Source organism: Leptodactylus fuscus, chromosome 7, assembly GCF_031893055.1.
Source record: "Leptodactylus fuscus isolate aLepFus1 chromosome 7, aLepFus1.hap2, whole genome shotgun sequence".
In the NCBI taxonomy this organism is placed as follows: domain Eukaryota; kingdom Metazoa; phylum Chordata; class Amphibia; order Anura; family Leptodactylidae; genus Leptodactylus; species Leptodactylus fuscus.
Window position 1 is genome coordinate 53,591,559 of NC_134271.1, and position 17,783 is coordinate 53,609,341.

Genomic DNA, 17,783 nt, shown 5'->3' on the forward strand with positions numbered 1-17,783 from the left:
TAGGCCCATTCATTTGGGTCGCGGCTAGCCCATTTTTGGCCTGAATTCTGAGGCAGCCTCCACAATCCTCAATCCGGTCCAAAAAACCCAGTGTGAACTCAGCCTTAAAGGTTCAATACAGAGTTCTTGAGGTGACTTGAGATCAATGAAAGCCTTTCCAGTTATTTAACATTTTTTATAGACTAACTTTTACTGTAAATAATGTTCATAGGTAACCCAATGCCAATTTTCTATATTGTAGAGGAAAAAAATCTTTAAAATATTTTGAGTTTTCATCATTGGAAATGTTGCTAAACAGATTTACGACAATTATGTTTATCTAAAAACATGTCACAAAAAATGCAAGTGAACCAGTGATATCCACATTCCTGGCATCCGGCCCAGAATAATACAACAAAGGGGTAACAAGACGTTTACCAACATTAAACTTGACAGAATTTCCAGCATCACCATAGCAACAGTAGCCCGGATTAAAATGACTAAGCAGAAAGTGAATGGCCACACAAACCTCAATAAATAAGTAGCATTACACTTGTGTCACCTGCCCTGTCACACTATTTTATTTATTAATCTGATGATGAAGAATTTCATCATTTTTCATTGAGTTTTTGAGAATATGTGGTACACCTCAATCTGATAGCCATTTACATTTCAGGTACATAAGTATAAACTATTTAACCCCTTCTACCAATTTCCCTGGCTTTAGCGGTGACCTCTTCACAAATGGTATCTGACTGCTGCGGCGTGGCCTTTGTAAATAGGTGAACACCCAAGACCTGTATACAAGAAAACAGAGCTGCTGATGCTGGAAACGAAGGCCTGCAGAGAGGCGAGTACTGAATTTCTATGTTTATGGGCCCCTTAGCAGCAGTATTAAAGAGGGCCTTTCATGTCTTCTTGTGTCTGCGGTTTTATATACTGCTAGAAAGCCGCCAGTGCGCTGAATTCAGTGTATTGTCAGCTTTCCCAGAATGTGCCCCAATGGAGATATCGGTGTCGTTAATTTCAGCACCGATCTTTCCCCACTGTCAGAAGCGCATTCTTGACAGTCTAGCATCATCGCAGGGCTGTGATTAATGCAATGATGCTGAGCCCTGAGAAACGACCACCCCAGTATAAGTCTATGGATGAGTACTGTCGTAGGAGGGGACGTTCCTCCCTGCCCAGTGATGACACAAGACTGTCAGGAACAGTGGGGAGAGATCAGTACCGAAACTAATGCCACCAATATCTTCATAATCAGGACACATACCGGGAAAGCCGACAGTCCAGCTTTCTAGCAGTATATAAAACCGCATATACAAGAGGACATGAAAGGTCCTATTTAAATAAAAAAAATTATGACTCAGAAAACCCCTTTAATTTACTCTTTTCTTAAAAAAAAAATAAAATAATAATAATTAAATAAAAATGCTGAAAGAGGACCTTTCACATCCTTATAGATATACCTCTAGAAAGCCATTGAAATCTATGCGTCAGCACTGCAGTACCTATACTCGCTGCTACAGTTTGTACGACAAGTGAGCAGATCGGTAAACAAAAAAAACCACACAATCTTTGTAACAGTGAATGGCAGAGTCCCGGGTACCAGACCTCCACAGATCTAATATTGATGGCCCATCCTAAAAACAGGCTATCAATGTTAGAGACTAGAGATGAGCGAACGGCGTTCGATTGAATTGATATTCGATCGAACATCAGGCCGTTCGAGGTATTCGATTACAATCGAATACCACGAGGCAAACACACTAAAAATTCGTATCCCATCCCACCTTCCCTGGCGCTTTTTTTGCACCAATAACTGTGCAGGGGAGGTGGGACAGGAACAACGACAACGGAGGCATCGAAAAAAAATCGGAAAAAGTAATTGTCTGGCTAAATCAGGTGACCTCCAATTTATACGAATAGTGGATTTAATATCCGGTTCATATGAGACTGTGAACTATGTGACTGTGAGACAGGGACAGATGTACAGGCAGGGTTAGCTAGGGATTAACTTTATTTAGGTGAGAATGTCACTCACACAGCTCTTTGGGGCTCTATCTTGTTGGGATCCCTGTCAGCTTGTGCTATGCGGGAGCTGACTTTTTCTCATAGGAATGCATTGACCAGCGTCAATTGGCCGAATGCCATACAATGTACAGAATTCGGCCAATCAACGCTGGTTCTGCCGGAGGAGGCGGAATCTTAGATCGGTCCACAGCAGTCTCCATTGTGGTCCGATCTCAGATGTAGCAGAGCTACATTTGAGATGCAGCAGGGTTCATCACAAAGTCAGCTCTGCTGCATCTCAGATGGAGCAGGGTTCAGCGCACAGTCAGCTCTGCTGCATCTCAGATGGAGCAGGGTTCAGCGCACAGTCAGCACTGCTACATCTGAGATGCAACAGGGTTCAGCACACAGTCAGCTCTGCTGCATCTCAGGTGTAGCAAAGCTCAGCGCTGGCCAGCTCTGCTACATCTGAAATCGGACCACAATGGAGACTGCTGTGGACCGATCTTATACTCCGCCTCCTCACAGACGAGTCTCCGGCAGAACCAGCGTTGACTGGCTGAATGCTGTACTCAACGCTGGTCAATGCATTCCTATGGGAAAAAGTCAGCTCCCACTCAATTCTTATTATTGCATTATTAGTGGCATAATACAGGGACTTGGGCTTGTTAGATGCCTCCAGGCATGCTTCCCCTGCTGTCTCAGTTGTATTCCAGAGGTGTTGTCCTCATTTGCTGAGGTGTCATAGTGGACTTGGTGACTCTCCTGAGTCGAAAAGTGGCTTCCCCTGAAACAAAGCATTTTTCCCCATAGACTATAATGGGGTTCGATATTCGTTCGAATAGTCGAATATTGAGGGGCTATTCGAAACGAATATTGAATATGTCACAGGTTCGCTCATCTTTATTAGAGACCAGATAACCCCTTTAACTAGTTTTGCACAGTTTGCAAAATGTTATTAGTGAATTTACAATGGATCTGCTTTCTATATGTTCTAGGAAGGCTACCAATGTGCATCCTTACACTAGACATCTCCATTAGACTGATATGTCAGTTCACCTTTTTTCATCAATTTCTATTGAATTATATACTTCACATAGAAAGGTATATATAAACAGTGTCAGCAAAATACATAAAAGAGATTACTGTCAGTACAAAACATTGCTGGGAAAAAATAATTCCTAAGGGCTGGCAGAATCCACAATATATAGAAATTTCCACCATAGTGACGATTACAGATGGGACAAGACAAAGAGGGACATGAGGTGTAGGAGGAAGTGGAGGGAGGTGTAACAATAAAGGAAAAGAAGAAAAAGAAAATTAAGAGAAAATCGTGGCCCTTGTTGCTCCAAAAAATGCATAAGAAGACCTTTTTTTTTTTTTTTACGCTAGAAAGGGAGCCCCAGAAAAAGGAGAGTAAGGTAATATCTGGAGACACCAGAATGCCAGCAGAACGAACCATGTCATTTCCTAGCTAAAAAAGTCAGTTTCACAAATTGTTCAGCTTGATCAAATTCTGCACCTGTAAGGCCGGGTTCAGAGGGTTGTTTTTGGGGGGCTGGATTTAGACGCGAAATCCGCGTCAGAATCCAGCTCAAAAAACTGCCTCCTATTGAAATCAATGGGAGTTGGTCATTTCCTCAATGCCCTTTCTTCAGGCGGATTCCACGGCTGATTCATTCATTTGGGCCTAATCCAGAGCGGAATACCTAATCCAGCACTGTATGCACTGCACCGGCATCCAGTCACGGCTAGCTGTTTTTTGGAACGCATTATGAGGCGGCCACCGCTATCAGCATAAAAAGGTGTCAGTATACAATCAGTATGTGCATCAGGGCTCGTTCACATCTGCGTTCTCCTCTCCGTACTGCAGGTTTCCGTTTCCTGCATAAAACAAAGCAGGAGACGGAAACCTGCAGGAGTCTTTCTCACCCATTCATTTGAGTGGGTGAGAAAGCTGTCCGGCCGTGAGCGGCGGTGAGTGTTTTATGCTCTCCGCCGCGAAATCGGGTTTTATAATCCGGACACAGAGTCGGACATGCAGTACTCTGTGTCCGGATTAAAAAATCTGGTTTCGCGGCGGAGAGCATAAAACGCTCACCGCCGCTCACGGCCGGACCCGGTCTGTGCTTTCCATCTTCTGGCATGCAGAAGACGGAAACCACAGAACAGAGACCCTGAATGCAGGTGTGAACCTAGCGTCAGTCTGTTTTGAAGTGTCAAACTGAATTCAAACGGACGAATGGCATACTGATGTGTGAACACAGCATTAGGTGGTATTTTCCTGCCTTCCATTCACTACAATAGGAGTTATCAGGAAGAATCCACCTGGGGATTGCGCATAGTGCTTATTTTTTCAATGAGCTGAAATCAATGGAGTCTGGTTTCAGGTGGAATTTAGAGCTGATTTTCAGGCGCAATCCGCTTCATATTCTGCACCAAATTTTGCCTTGTGAGCATACCCTTAATTTACAGCCCACTAGGTGCCTACCTTCTAACTAATTTGCTGCTCACTCCCTGTTTCTAAGGAATTCCCATTCTTAGTTACTGCAGACTAATACGCAATGAGTAAAGGAAGAGGGACTGGTTTCTTTATACAGTATATGTAGAGGGGAGGGGCTTTTTTCCTCACAGCCTCCACACTTCTGCAAAACTCCTTTCTCTGCACAGTGGACTGAGAGCATTATGAAATATCTCACAGTATACAATGTAAGATGTCTACTGTGTACTTGTAACTACAACATACTTCTGATGGTTTGTTTAATTGCTGATATATTGATATTAGTCACAGACACCAAGCAGCTTTCCTTAACATTCTCATATATTTCTTTGTGTCAGTGATCTGTTTAGCTGCATCATGTACTAGATTTGGACATTACTGGCAGAATTATATATAAATAAACCAGTATTAGTAGTAATGGATAGGCGAGGGGGACAGACTGCTCCTTTTTGCACACCCTCTCTGTCTCAGGATTAAATGCAAAATGTGCTGCAGCCATAATAGAGCTCTTAGCAGCAGAAAAACTTAGAGAAAACCATGCATGAATTCTTATACGGCCAGAGAAGAAATTGCCTGGCAAGACCCTGTACAAATTTCAACTTTTCATGAAAATTCAGGAACATTTTAAAGGGTTTGTCCAAAAAAATGGATCTTTTAGCTTAGGATAGGCCATAAGAACCTGATCGGTCGAGGGGAACCCAGCCAGGTACTTGTACTGCAGTTCAGCTCCCATTTGAGCTGAAGTGACAGCACCTGGCTACTACACCGGGCATGGACTCAACTGCTTCCAGCCCTGTGTTGTGTTTGGTCTGGTCTTCAGAAGTGACTCTGAGCAGCTGATCGGTGCTAACTGAAGTGTTCATCCCAATACACTGCTTTATCTATCTTGCTACATTTGCTAGATGCTACTGTTAGGTCTCCTCAGTGTCAGTAAGTGGCAGGTTTCGTGAACCTGAGCACCATTGACATATGGATTTGGCTGTCAGTGGGACTGGGGTAAACCTGGATGGGGTTTGCACATTGATCAAACATTTATGGGATATTCTGTGGATATGCCATGTCTATCACGGCACAGTCCCTTTAATTCTTGGGGTCTTTAATCTTATGTATCTCAGCACATTATCTAAGACTTTATCACGTAGTGACATTATAGTCAGTTTTGCCTGAGGACTCACGTTTGCTACATGTGTATACAGATGACTTGACAGACTATATAGGTGGGGCTTATTACCAGGAGACAGAACATCTTTTGCATCTTTCTGGATTCTGTCTCCATAGTAACATAACTTCATGAAAATTAAAATATCAAAGTATCAGTTAGGCTCATGCAGTCAGCGCCATCTCATCACTTTGTAAATGTCTTTTCGATTAAAGTTGCAAGGCGTATCAATATTCAGCAGAGTATGAAGGCCTCACAATGGTGGAAAACGTTTACTCGCTCAACGGATTCCAGCAATAGAATGAGATGTAAGATAAGTGAAATCAATAGATGATTAAAAAGGGTTAAAATATGTTGAAGGATGTAAGAAAATGCCTAAAATTATAATGTCAATAATCAAAATAATATTTATTAATAATAATAATTTTACTTTTTGTTCTCTCACAATAACATGATCAAATTAATTTAACTAATTATTAATGGGACAAAGTAGATGCTGGATTATCAAATATTCTGGATTATATGGACGGAATGGAATTATACATAAATCTTGGTCAATGCACAATGAATAGTGTACAACAAAGCGCTGATGTAATAGCAACAGGTTATGTCCGGCGTGGTAATCCCAGCGCCTGCCACCACCCAGCCCCTCACCCGGTACATTGGTAGTGAGTACAGGCAAAACCCTCGAGCAGGGGCTACAGACGATGTGCAACACCTTATACCGTAACCCCTCATCTGTTACCCCATCCACAGCTGTGGTTAACCCTTAGATGGTTGAATGCTATACCCGTCCCTATTCAATCAATTCTACTATATACAGATCCGAGTAACCCCTCCATGTCACTGACCAGATGACCCCAGCAGATTTACTAATATTGGTGCCATTGCCACACTGTCATGTTATCACTGCAGTTACCTGGTTGTCAAGTTAACCCTTCCCTTTCTGAAATAATGAATACATTAAACCTTGTACTATCATTGTGCCTCCAACTTCACTTGTCCATTCGTAAGAGTTAACCCATCTACAGTAAATTGTCTTCTAGTATAATCCAATTTCTGACAGATTTGCTTCTTATTTGGCGGTTCTACCAGCAGGTTAATCATTCGGTTACCAGGCTGGCTGTCCAGTTAACCCTTCCATTGTCTCGCCTTTTATGGGTCAACTCTTCCATTGTCGGATTTTTTAATTAGATTCTTGGTTGCTAAGCTGCCTTTATGCTTAACCCTTCCATTACAAGCTATCCAAGCACCTATTCCATTATCGAGGTGCCCATTAACTTTTCTACTTCTAATTAATCTTTAACATGTTTACATAACATAATTAACTCTTCCCATACCATCCCATGCCATTTAGTTAACACATCCATCAATTGGCTGCTACCACTTGTATCTCGGTTAACCCTTCCACCTACAACTTACTTCCCAGTTAACACCCCCGTCACCGGTCTGCCTACCAGTCAACAGGTTGCATCTCAGTTAACCCTTCCATCATGCACTGCTTTGGAGTCTCCCATCACTCGGTGGCCTTTGCTTTAACCCTTTTATCACAATATTGTTGTCCACTTAACGGGTTGATTTCCAGTTAACCCTTAAACACATGCTTTGCAGAAGGGACAGCTAAATGTGTTAACCCTTCCCTCCCCAGAATGCATGGTGAATGGCTGTGTATATAAAGGGTACCGGACCAGGCTTTCACCCGGATCTTCACTTCTCCATCTTGGGGCTCAGGCATTACTTTCCGGGCCACCCGCAGCTTGTTGAGCCCTCCGAAGCCAGAGAGGAGCACGGCTCTCATGTCTCTGCCATCCGCGGCCCCTCCTGGAGTCTCAGCCGCGTCTTTCCCTCCTTCCTTTTCTATCATCTGTTCGGTCTCCTCGGCTTTCTCCGGCCGCTCCTTGGCCATGGCTCCTAGCGTTGCTGAATGGGATGCTCAGGCTGTGCTGCTGATGCGGCTCCAGGCGCTGGTCCTTCTCTTTACCGTAATGCGCGCTCTAGCAGCGCGATGCTCCTCTCCGCCTCAGTGCTTCCCGGGCACTGCTGCGCGCACACTCTAGACACAGCACCAGAGCCTAGATGTGTTTATGTACGTGTGTACTGGAGGAGACGTGTGTCCGTCTGTCCTGTGCTGCCGCCTATCAGGAAATATAGCTGTATACTGAGAATCCTGAATACTGAGCGAAAATCTTGACATTACAGGGTCTATAGAAGTGAATACTTGCAAAAAATCATGTCACATTCATTCATGCAAGTCCTCCTTAAAATGAATGAAATGCAAGCCGGCTGGCTGCATAAGCTAGCTGGATATTGAGCGGCTGTGTGTGCTGGGAGTGCTTTCCCCCTTCCCCTCTACTGGCTTACCATTCATTGGTTGGCTCGGGGAGGGGGCAGGGCCTCCCCAGGCATATTCAGTGCAGCTGGGCGGGGAATTCCTCTTGGATCCCTGAAGTAACAACTTTCTCTCTCCCTGCTTAACCCTCGCTCTGCCGCTTCCAACACCAATCTATGGAGCATTCACAGAAGCAGCACCACCAGTGGCTCTTATAGCAGCTGCTACATAACGTAAGGCAGAAAGGGATAGCATGGCTGGAGTCCACGGCCAGACCACCAGCCCGGCTCTCCCCAAACCCCCTCCTACTTGCAGCAGGGTTAAAGCCTCTGCACGTGGAGCAACCTGCACCTGTAAAGGGAAGGTGGTTAGGCGGAAAAAGCGCCGGTAATCCGACACTGCAGCCAAACGGGTACAGGCCCAAAAGGCCAAGTGGACCAAGGATCTGGTAGACCCGGGGGTCAGCACATGGCTGCCAACAGATAGTAAGACGCAAATAGCTTCACCTTCCTCTAACCAGCTCCCAAGTAGCCCACCCGCCATGCAGTTATATTTATCCCCACACTCCCCTGCCCAGTATGCTAGGAACGCAAGTGAGGCGTTAGCTTGGGCCCAATAGCTGCTGCCCTCCATGCGAACCCAGTGCCGCTTTGTACAGGCCATGGCGGTGGGGAGTTATTGGTGGGCGAAAATGCTCCTATAATTCCCCATGTGCCTAGACTCTCCAGAAAGTTCCCTAGGTCCCGGGACTCCCAGCACTTGGATGACCGCCCTTACAGGGTTTCTGAGGAACACGGGTTTCTTAGGTCCAGCACCTCCCCGTATAACAGTAGGAGCCCCCGACGTAGCCGGCTTAGATCCCTCAGTGGATCATCTGCTGGGAGTCCCCCAAGCCAGCATAGTGCTAGGTCCCAGAGGCAAAGCAGAAGGCGTCATCGCGTCTATAGCAGGGAGAGGTCAGCATTACACTCCTCTGGATCATCCTTGAGGGAGTCACACAGATCTAGAAGGTCACATGGCCATGTGGGTTCAAAGAGTCGGAGAAGAGAGCCCAGGGCCACACGGGATTCGTCGAGAGTCCCAAAGACTACGGTAACAGGACCAGCCCTGCTGCAGCCACCCTCGGGCAGTGCACAGCCAACCGTCATACTGACCGGTGAGTTGACTTGTTCACAAGCATGGTCTACTCAGGCTGGCTGTAATGTTTTGGATATGTTTAAGGCAATGTTGTCAAAACTGCAGGGGAGGGCACCGTTTACAGCAAGTGAGGCTATGCCACAGCAGGATAAGGACATGGTGATAGAGATGATGAGGGTAATGCTAGGGAAACTGGAGACAGCCTCCCCTCCTAAGTCCGCAATGGGTGTGGCTGCGTAGCTACCAGAAAGTTGGTTATGGAGTGATACATTTTTCTGTGGAGTGGCACCGCTGGGCGCACACGTGCCAGCAGAGGTGAAGGAAAAGATTATCAGAGGGGAATTCATGGACATGGTCGCTGATATCTAAGGAAAAACCTACAGTGGACAAAGAGCGGGTATATAGGAGAGCCAAGGATAAAAAGCCCAAGGTGGCTAGAACTTTTAACAATTGGATGTAGGCCTTTGCAACGTTATGGTCGCTGATATCTCAGGACCAACTTACAGTGGACAAAGAGCAGGTATATGGGAAAGCTGAGGATAAAAAGCCCAAGGTGGCTAGAACTCTTAACAATTGGCCTTTGCCACATTGTCATGTATACTTTGCCAGGCAAAGCTGGAGAAGGCACCTGAGCTGTTTGTGTATTTGAATACCATTCTCTCAGCATATGATGGGTACGGTGGTTCAGCATGGTGCAGGTATGATGAGGAATTTTGGTGGCACTTGGCGCTGCGCCCAGAAGTGGGATGGGCCTCAAAAGCTACTGATATATAGATTCAGATAATGATGAACCCAAAGCTGGCAAGGACTCCCTTTCAGCCGGCAGCCGCTGCAGGAGCATGGTCACCCGCAGTGGCGACTCACATGACAGGTGCATGTTGGATGTAGAATGAAGGTTACATGAATGCACCATCTGTGTGTGTGTGGGGGGGGCAATGCAGCCTTGCAATGTGCAAGAAGGTTTACATCCCCAAAGCGAGTACATTGTAAGCCAGAGGGCACTGGTGACCGTAGAAAGGATGCGCCCCTTTCTTGACAGGTACCCCAGGAGACAAGAGAAAGACATGCTTATTAGTGGTTTTACTTTGATATTTTGCAGTTTTCAGTACCTTCCTAGAGTGGATACTGCGGCAGGAGTCGGGTCCCTCTTCCGTAATACATTACCTGGATGATTTTCTATTTGTTGGTCCTAAGAACTCTCCACAATGTCTGTATTTACTCAACATGTTCCGCTTCCTTGCAGATAAGTTTGGAGTCCCCTTGGCCAGTAAGAAAACTGAGGGCCCGGTATCGTGCTTCTCTTTCCTGGGAATCCTTATTGACACTGACGGAATGGTACTCAAGCTCCCGCAGGACAAGCTCCACAGGTTGAAACAGAAAATATTCCATCCCATACTCCAAAGACATACTGATAGGGAAAAATGTGCATTGTGAGCCCCATGTAGTGTTCACAATCTACATAAATTAAAAAAAAAAAACGGGACCTAGAAGTGTGTCTCATATCAGAGAAACTTCCATTGGTCTGATTGCAGTCGCTACTGGGGCAACTGACCTTTGCATGCAGGATATTTCCTATGGGCAGGGTTTTTTCCACGCATTTGGTCATGGCCACCACTAGAAAGAGAATGCCTCACCATTAGGTCCGAATAACCAAGGTCCTGCAGGATGATTTTAAAGTCTGGAAATCCTTTCTAACTGACTGTGCAGGAATATGCTTCTCATAGAAGGAGTTGTCCAACTCTGACCTCCATCTTTTCACTGATGCGGCCAGCTCAACAGGATATGGTGCAGTGTACGGTGAGTGTTGGTCAGCGGCCCCATAGCCACATGGTTGGCTAACAGCTGGTGCAACAAAGAACATGACGCTGCTGCAGCTGTTTCCCATAGTGGTATTGCTGGAGCTATGGGCGCCAGCCATGACTAACAAGCGGATTTTGTTTTGTTGTGACAATGAAAGTGTTGTCCTGGCTATTAACCATTTGTCTTCCAGCTCCTTACCTGTCCTAGCTCTGTTGAGGCACCTGGTATTACGCTGCCTGTGTTTAAAACAAGACATGTTCCTGACATTGACAATGCTAACTCTCTTTCTCGTTTCCATTGAGAACGCTTCAGGGAATACCATCCGAAGGCAGAGTTGGTGGGCTCCCAGTGCCAGCCCTTCCTATGGAACATGGTGCCTCAGAACTAACATGACTGCTGAAGGAGTCACTAGCAGCTTCTACGTGGGCAGGCCACGAGAAATCGTGAAAAGAGTGGTTATCCTTTGACTCCCCAGACAGAGCAATGAATACAGAAGGTTGCGGGCTTTTAACTTATGAGTATGTAGCTAGGTTAACAGCAGCAGGTGTGTCCGCCACAACCGCAGTAAGGTGCGTATCTGGAGTGGCATTTGGGTTAAAATTGTTAGGCTTCCCAGATGTGACTAACGAGTTCCCACTTCAGCTGATACTAAAAGAGCTAAAAAAGGCATGGAGAAAGAAGGGTCACGGCACTCAGTATTGTTCCTCCTATTGCGGCGCCTTGTAGGTGCCAACGTGACAATCTGCACAACACCATACGAAGCAGTCCTTATGTCCTGAGCCTTTGTTTTTAGCCTTTTTTTTTTGAGCACTGAGGATCGGGGAGCTGGTAGTGAGATCACAGTGTGTAGCAACAGGTTTAGCAGCAGAGGACATAGTAATCCTACATGAATCGCTTAGGCTTAGGGTCCACTGATCCAAGACAGACATTTAAGAACAAGGGCCTGTGGTGTGTTGGCGCTCTGGTCCTTCCATTTTGCAACCATGACTACAGGTATATTACCACTCTTATAGCTATTTACACTCTGGGTCTCTACCCTTTGTCTCATTAACATCCCAGTGCTGTGGTTAGTAGCATTTGTTGTAACTTTTATATCAACTTTGATGCACTTGTGGTGCACTATTGATAATTAACCCAGCCACTTTAGGGAAGTGTATTCTATATGCTATTATATTATGATTGCTTGTAGTGTGGCGTGTATGGTGCCAATTTTGATTATATATCAACTCCAGTGATCTTTGCAGCAATGTATTTACTATTGTCTCTATATTTATTCTGCATTATTGTTGCTTTTTCACTGATGTATGGATTAAGATAATTGGCTATTTATGGGCCCGAGTAGCTTTTGTTTTGTGTCCTTTGGCATTTTTCATCTGCCCAATACCCTGTACCCTGTACAATAAAAGATTGATGTATTTTTACCATACTATTGTGATTGATATTCCTTGGGGTGTTTCTATGTTAACTGTTTAATGGTACCTTTGTGGTGAATTCCCTGGTTTGTTGCAATTTTCCATGTATGACCTAGTTATGACTAACTATGTTCCATTAGGATCCTCCATCACAGAGTCATCAAAATCACAGAATATTTTGGTTTGGTAAAATGATGGATGGATCTGTTTGTGTCCATCATATGACCAATCTGTTTCCGTCAGGATTTCCAGGTTTCTGTTCCTATAGTAACACAGAGGTCTGAAAATAGACTACGAGTAAGGGTAGGTTCACACTACTGGTTTTAAGTGGCTCTCATCTGTCTTAGGGTGAGAGCAGCGGACATTAAGTGACTGATGCAGATGGAGCCCCCTCTTGCAGGTCTATTTTCTTGGTCTCTCAGGTCTATTTTCACAGTTTCAATTTGCTGTCAATGTGAACGGGCCCATGAAAAAACTGACTGCACACAGATCTGTGAGAATTGCCTCCATCATGTATATATAATAGTCTCAGCATCACCATATTTATTTCATTTATCAGGTATTATAACAGAAAGATTATTTTGTTTCACATATTGAGTACAATATGATATTTTTTAACTTTCTAACATGTCTCTAAACTTTTTTCTTTTGTCCTACAACAGATGGACAGTCTGGATAAGGAAGAGCCCTGCCTGTTCTGCAATGGACCTTTGCTATGGTTGAATAACCAGCACCATGGAGAGAGCCCCCTCTCCTCTTTGTGTACCCCTGCTCTATGTTACATGCTTTTGCTTGAACTCCTTTTGTTCATTTGTTATCCTTCTCCTTGAAGAAAGTCTGTGGCTGCTTCTCACTACAAAGAAGCAATTAGATGCAGAAAGCCTAACATTATTCTTGTGCTTCTGATGCTGTGCACACACACAGCATGTAACAAGTTGCTAATGGCAAATTGTTACTGCCTATTATAGAATAAACACTGGGCTCTGTAAGTAACCTCTGCTAAAGAGAGATGGCTCAGATACCTCTCGGATACAGGAGGTGGGAGGAGGTGTAGCCGACATCTATCTTTAATTAAAGTCCACAAGGACCGGAGGGAAGACATTGTAAGCAGAATTATTGTTGTTCATAGAGACGGATAGGCTGCCTATATATATTAAGGATTTTAGCCAGAACATCTGCTTCTATCTTATGCTCTTGCACATATATTGCATTGATTGATGTTGAAAGATTAGATCTCAATAACTGTTTATTTCATTTAATTCTGCAGTGCTGGCCAGTGACATACCTAATACTCATAAGCCCTACAGCTAAACATGGAACAGGGCCCCAATCTGCCCTCATCACCAGCAAATGAGTTTAGAGATCTCTAATTGTCCTCATCTCTGAGGTCCCTTTAGCGGTGTAGCAGTTTCACAATATTGATGGCGTAAACTTAGGATAGGGCATCAATAGTAGATTGGTGGGGTCTGATTTTTGGCAGCCCCTGTGGATTAGTGGAGCCCACAGTGCATTCTCTTCATAGTTACATAGGTCCTGCACATTATCTACTCAGAAGTAGCTATGCAGACTTTTACAACTTTGTCACATCCTAGGAATAGAACATCTAGACCGTGAAGCTGGAAAACCTCTTTAAAGAGGACCTTTCATGGTCTGGGGCACAGGCAGTTCTATATACTGCTGGAAAGCCGACAGTGCGCTGAATTCAGTGCCCCGGGTAAAGAGCTATCGGTCCCTCTACTGTAGCGCTTTACAGTCAGAAGGGCGTTCCTGACAGTCAGTCAGGTACGTCCTTCTCCACAGCAGCGCCTATCGCGCTGTACAGTGTGAGCGGGGAGGAACAACCTCTCCCTCTACTCACAGTGCTCTTCCATAGACGAGTATTATCAGGAGGGGAGGGGGCGTTCCTCCCCACTCACACTGTACAGTGCAATAGGCGCTGCTGTGGAGAAGGACGTACCTGATTGACTGTCAGGAACGCCCTTCTGACTGTAAAGCACTACGGTACCGGGACTGATAGCTCTTTACCCAGGGCACTGATCGGGAAAGCCGTCGGCTTTCCACCAGTATATAGAACTGCCTGTGCCCCAAACCATGAAAAGTCCTCTTTAACTTCAAAATATAATAACATTTAGTCAAGTATTTGCGTCACCATGATTTCTCTGGTAAAGCAGCATTTCAAGACGGCCTTCTGATAGCAGGGATCATGGTTGTAAGGATGAATGAAAATGAAGTTTCCCATAGGAATGAATAGTATTCCAGGCACTTCATGGTACAGCAGCTTTTCTTGAATAACTCGTGTAAATGGAGTAATGCTGACGTTCTGTGAGAACAGTATGAACTAATCCAGTTAAAGTATTTCTAAGCCGTCTGAAAAATTTTACAAATAGAACAAAGTCAAAATAAATCTTTTAAGAAGCCCTTTAAGTGTATCAGGTTTGCCTGATGGGATTCTTATGCAGAACTGTAAACATCTTATTATCGGCCCGGCTGTTGTCACCACTAGGGGGTGCAATCTCTATGCAGCAGATCCATCTTCTAGCATTAACAATGGACGACTAAGGGAGCGTTCACACTACCGTCGGTGTCCGACATGTAGTGTCCGCTCCTAGTGTCCGCTCAAAATCTGTCACGGACACTAGGAGCGGACACTAGATGTGTCCGTGACACCTGTCATTCAAATGAATGGGCATCGGGTGCGTTCTTTTGCACTCCGTGCCCGTCCTTCCCTGTCCGCAAGAGAAGATGTCCGACTTCTCAAGCGGACAGAAAAGCCCTGCATGCAGGGTTCCTCTGTCCGCTTGAGAAGTCGGACATCTTCTCTTGCGGACAGGGAAGGACGGGCACGGAGTGCAAAAGAACGCACCCGATGCCCATTCATTTGAATGACAGGTGTCACGGACACATCTAGTGTCCGCTCCTAGTGTCCGTGACAGATTTTGAGCGGACACTAGGAGCGGACACTACATGTCGGACACCGACGGTAGTGTGAACGCCCCCTAAGATTTTACTATCTTGTGACAGTAGATGTAGTAGCATAGAGCTTTCCTAGTCTTAATGCAAATTCATTCAGTTGGTGTGAACCACAGTGATCAAATTCCCACCTAATGGACATTGATAGTATACTCTATTAATATGCCACCATTGTGTGTACTTAACCAACCTTTGTAAACTTTGTGACTTAGCACATTTCATATATTCTTTATAGAAATGGAGCTCAAGTGCCTTATGCCTGGAAAGATGCATGTTCACTATATGCAAGTATTGGAAACAATATAACACACACATACACACACAAATATATGCACTCACTGCCAAAAATCTAAACATGCCAAGAAGAAGTTGTTGGAATCCAATGAAACTTTATATGTATGAATGTAAAGATGATGTATTATGTAAGTTATTGCAATATTAGAGCAGTTTATTGAGAAAAATGATAGAAGTGGTAGGAAGCTCTATTACCCTGTCGGGCCACTGCTAGCCAGGACACAAGATAAGGTACATTTAGGCATGGAGGGATACAGGATCCTTGTGGTATCCTGTGGCACATTTGTCTACAGATGTTGCAGCTGGGCCTGTAGCTACTTCACACTCATATCTTGACAAAACTGACATCCTAACTGGTACCATAAACACGTGATTGGTAGTAAATCTGGTGACTGAAGAGATCAAGAAAGTGTTTCAATCTGGTGGAGACATTCTTAGGAAACACTTTCTGTGTGTGGGTGAAGATTATACTGCTAATAAAAAGGCCAGTTGGAAGCCCATTGGATATCCTGCACATATCACTGAGTTGTTATTGTCCCTTGTATCACTATTAAGGGACACTGACTATTGTATGTGATGGCTCACAATATCATCTCTCCAGAGGTTTTGGTTGTGTCACTCCACAGCAAAGTCAGGATTGAAAATTCACCCTGAGGCCTCAATACTCGAACCCAACCAGTGTCAGATCACTAAAGATTATATGGTTTTAGTCTGCAGCAATCCAGTTTTCTCATTCATTACAACACTGCCAACAAAGGCTACAGTGTCTGTCTGTCAATGACAAGTCATGTAATGGGTACTGTGACAATAAATTTTCTTTTAAGTGCCTGGAAATAGTACGGGCAGTGATAGGAGTGTGTCATGAAATTGCCACCTGTGTATGGGTGGTGAACAAGTAAACTGTGGGAACTGCTCACCTTTGTCAGCACATCAAACAATCCCCTCTACTGGTGGTCTAACTGGGCTCTCCTCTTCGGCATTTGGTGTGCCCTCACGTAACCAATGCTCCCAACACCTAAAAGCTAGATCAGAATAGCCTAGGTGGCGAAAACTTCGTCAGAGCTACCATCCTACTTCTTTCTGTCCACTCATGCGCCCCCTATAAAAGTCTGCCAACTGCAATGTCATAGAGGCTTGTCAAGCAGTCAATGATCTCCCAACAAGAGGTTCAGTAAAGAACAGTAATATCTAAGCCTTTTTTTTAGTATTATGCCATGTCTGATCAGACCCAGTGTCCAGACAGCACATGTACTCCTATACATATCTACCTGAGTTTAGCAGCAATCTGACATTTCCATCAGGGTGCATTTGTTTTTTCAATGAGTGTATTTTTCTCATTAAGAGGTACAAAAAGCTTTTGCCACAGAAATTCTGAGTGCACATGCTTGGATGGGCACCTGCTGTAAAGAACTGGAATCCATAAATCCTTGGTTAAAATTCCATTTTGCAGGGGATTATGATAAGGGTTGCAATACCTCTACTTTGTAGTTTAATAACAGATTTTTTTTTGACAGTGACATGCATGGTGAGAGCAGGTTTCTATACAGTTTATAGTCATCTACTATTATTGTAATTTGTAGTTATAGTTTTATGTTTTTCTTCTCCATTCAACCCCCTTGAATGTAAGCAGTCCTAAACCACTGATAGCAGAGGAGACCTACTCCAGGAGAACACAGCAAGGTAAGTAGTAGGCAAGGTAAGTAGGAGTTTTTTTTTTTGTTTTCTCTTTGTAGTCCTTTTTCCACCCACATATACTGATAGGTTAATTTGCTTCCTACAGTACATAATCGGCCCATGAGCCAGAGATAGGGAAATTAGAATGCGATAGACTGATGTAAATGGTAAAAATCTCTGTGTCGCACTGAGGAATACATTATTGCTAAAAAAGAAACAAGAAATACATAAAATAATAGGTCACTTTAGAGAGTGAAGCAAAGAATGTAAATATCAAACCTCAGCCCCACTGCTAGCAAATATGGAAGTCATGTAGTCCTGTAGACATTCCTGTTCCCAGCTGCACACAGTACAGTATGTTATTATCAGAAGGGCAAAAAGGAGTAGTACACTTTAATACAGAATATAAAGAAAACAATGAAAAACATTAAATGCAGTTTCCCACCATCAAAAGTAACTTAATGGGAGTCTATCAGGCCCAAATGCCCCTCAATGTCATGCAGAGGCCTTTCATAG

The 17,783-nt window shown here is 44.3% G+C and overlaps 1 protein-coding gene across 1 annotated transcript in view; it reads right to left on the minus strand.

Moving 5' to 3' along the window:
• Positions 1-7,985, minus strand: part of VAT1L (vesicle amine transport 1 like) — a 47,443-nt gene extending 39,458 nt beyond the window's left edge. The window contains exon 1 of the mRNA XM_075281921.1: positions 7,340-7,985. Coding sequence (XP_075138022.1) covers positions 7,340-7,557 — 218 coding nt within the window. The 5' untranslated portion in view covers positions 7,558-7,985. The remainder of the gene's footprint in view (positions 1-7,339) is intronic.
• Positions 7,986-17,783: the final 9,798 nt, after the last annotated feature.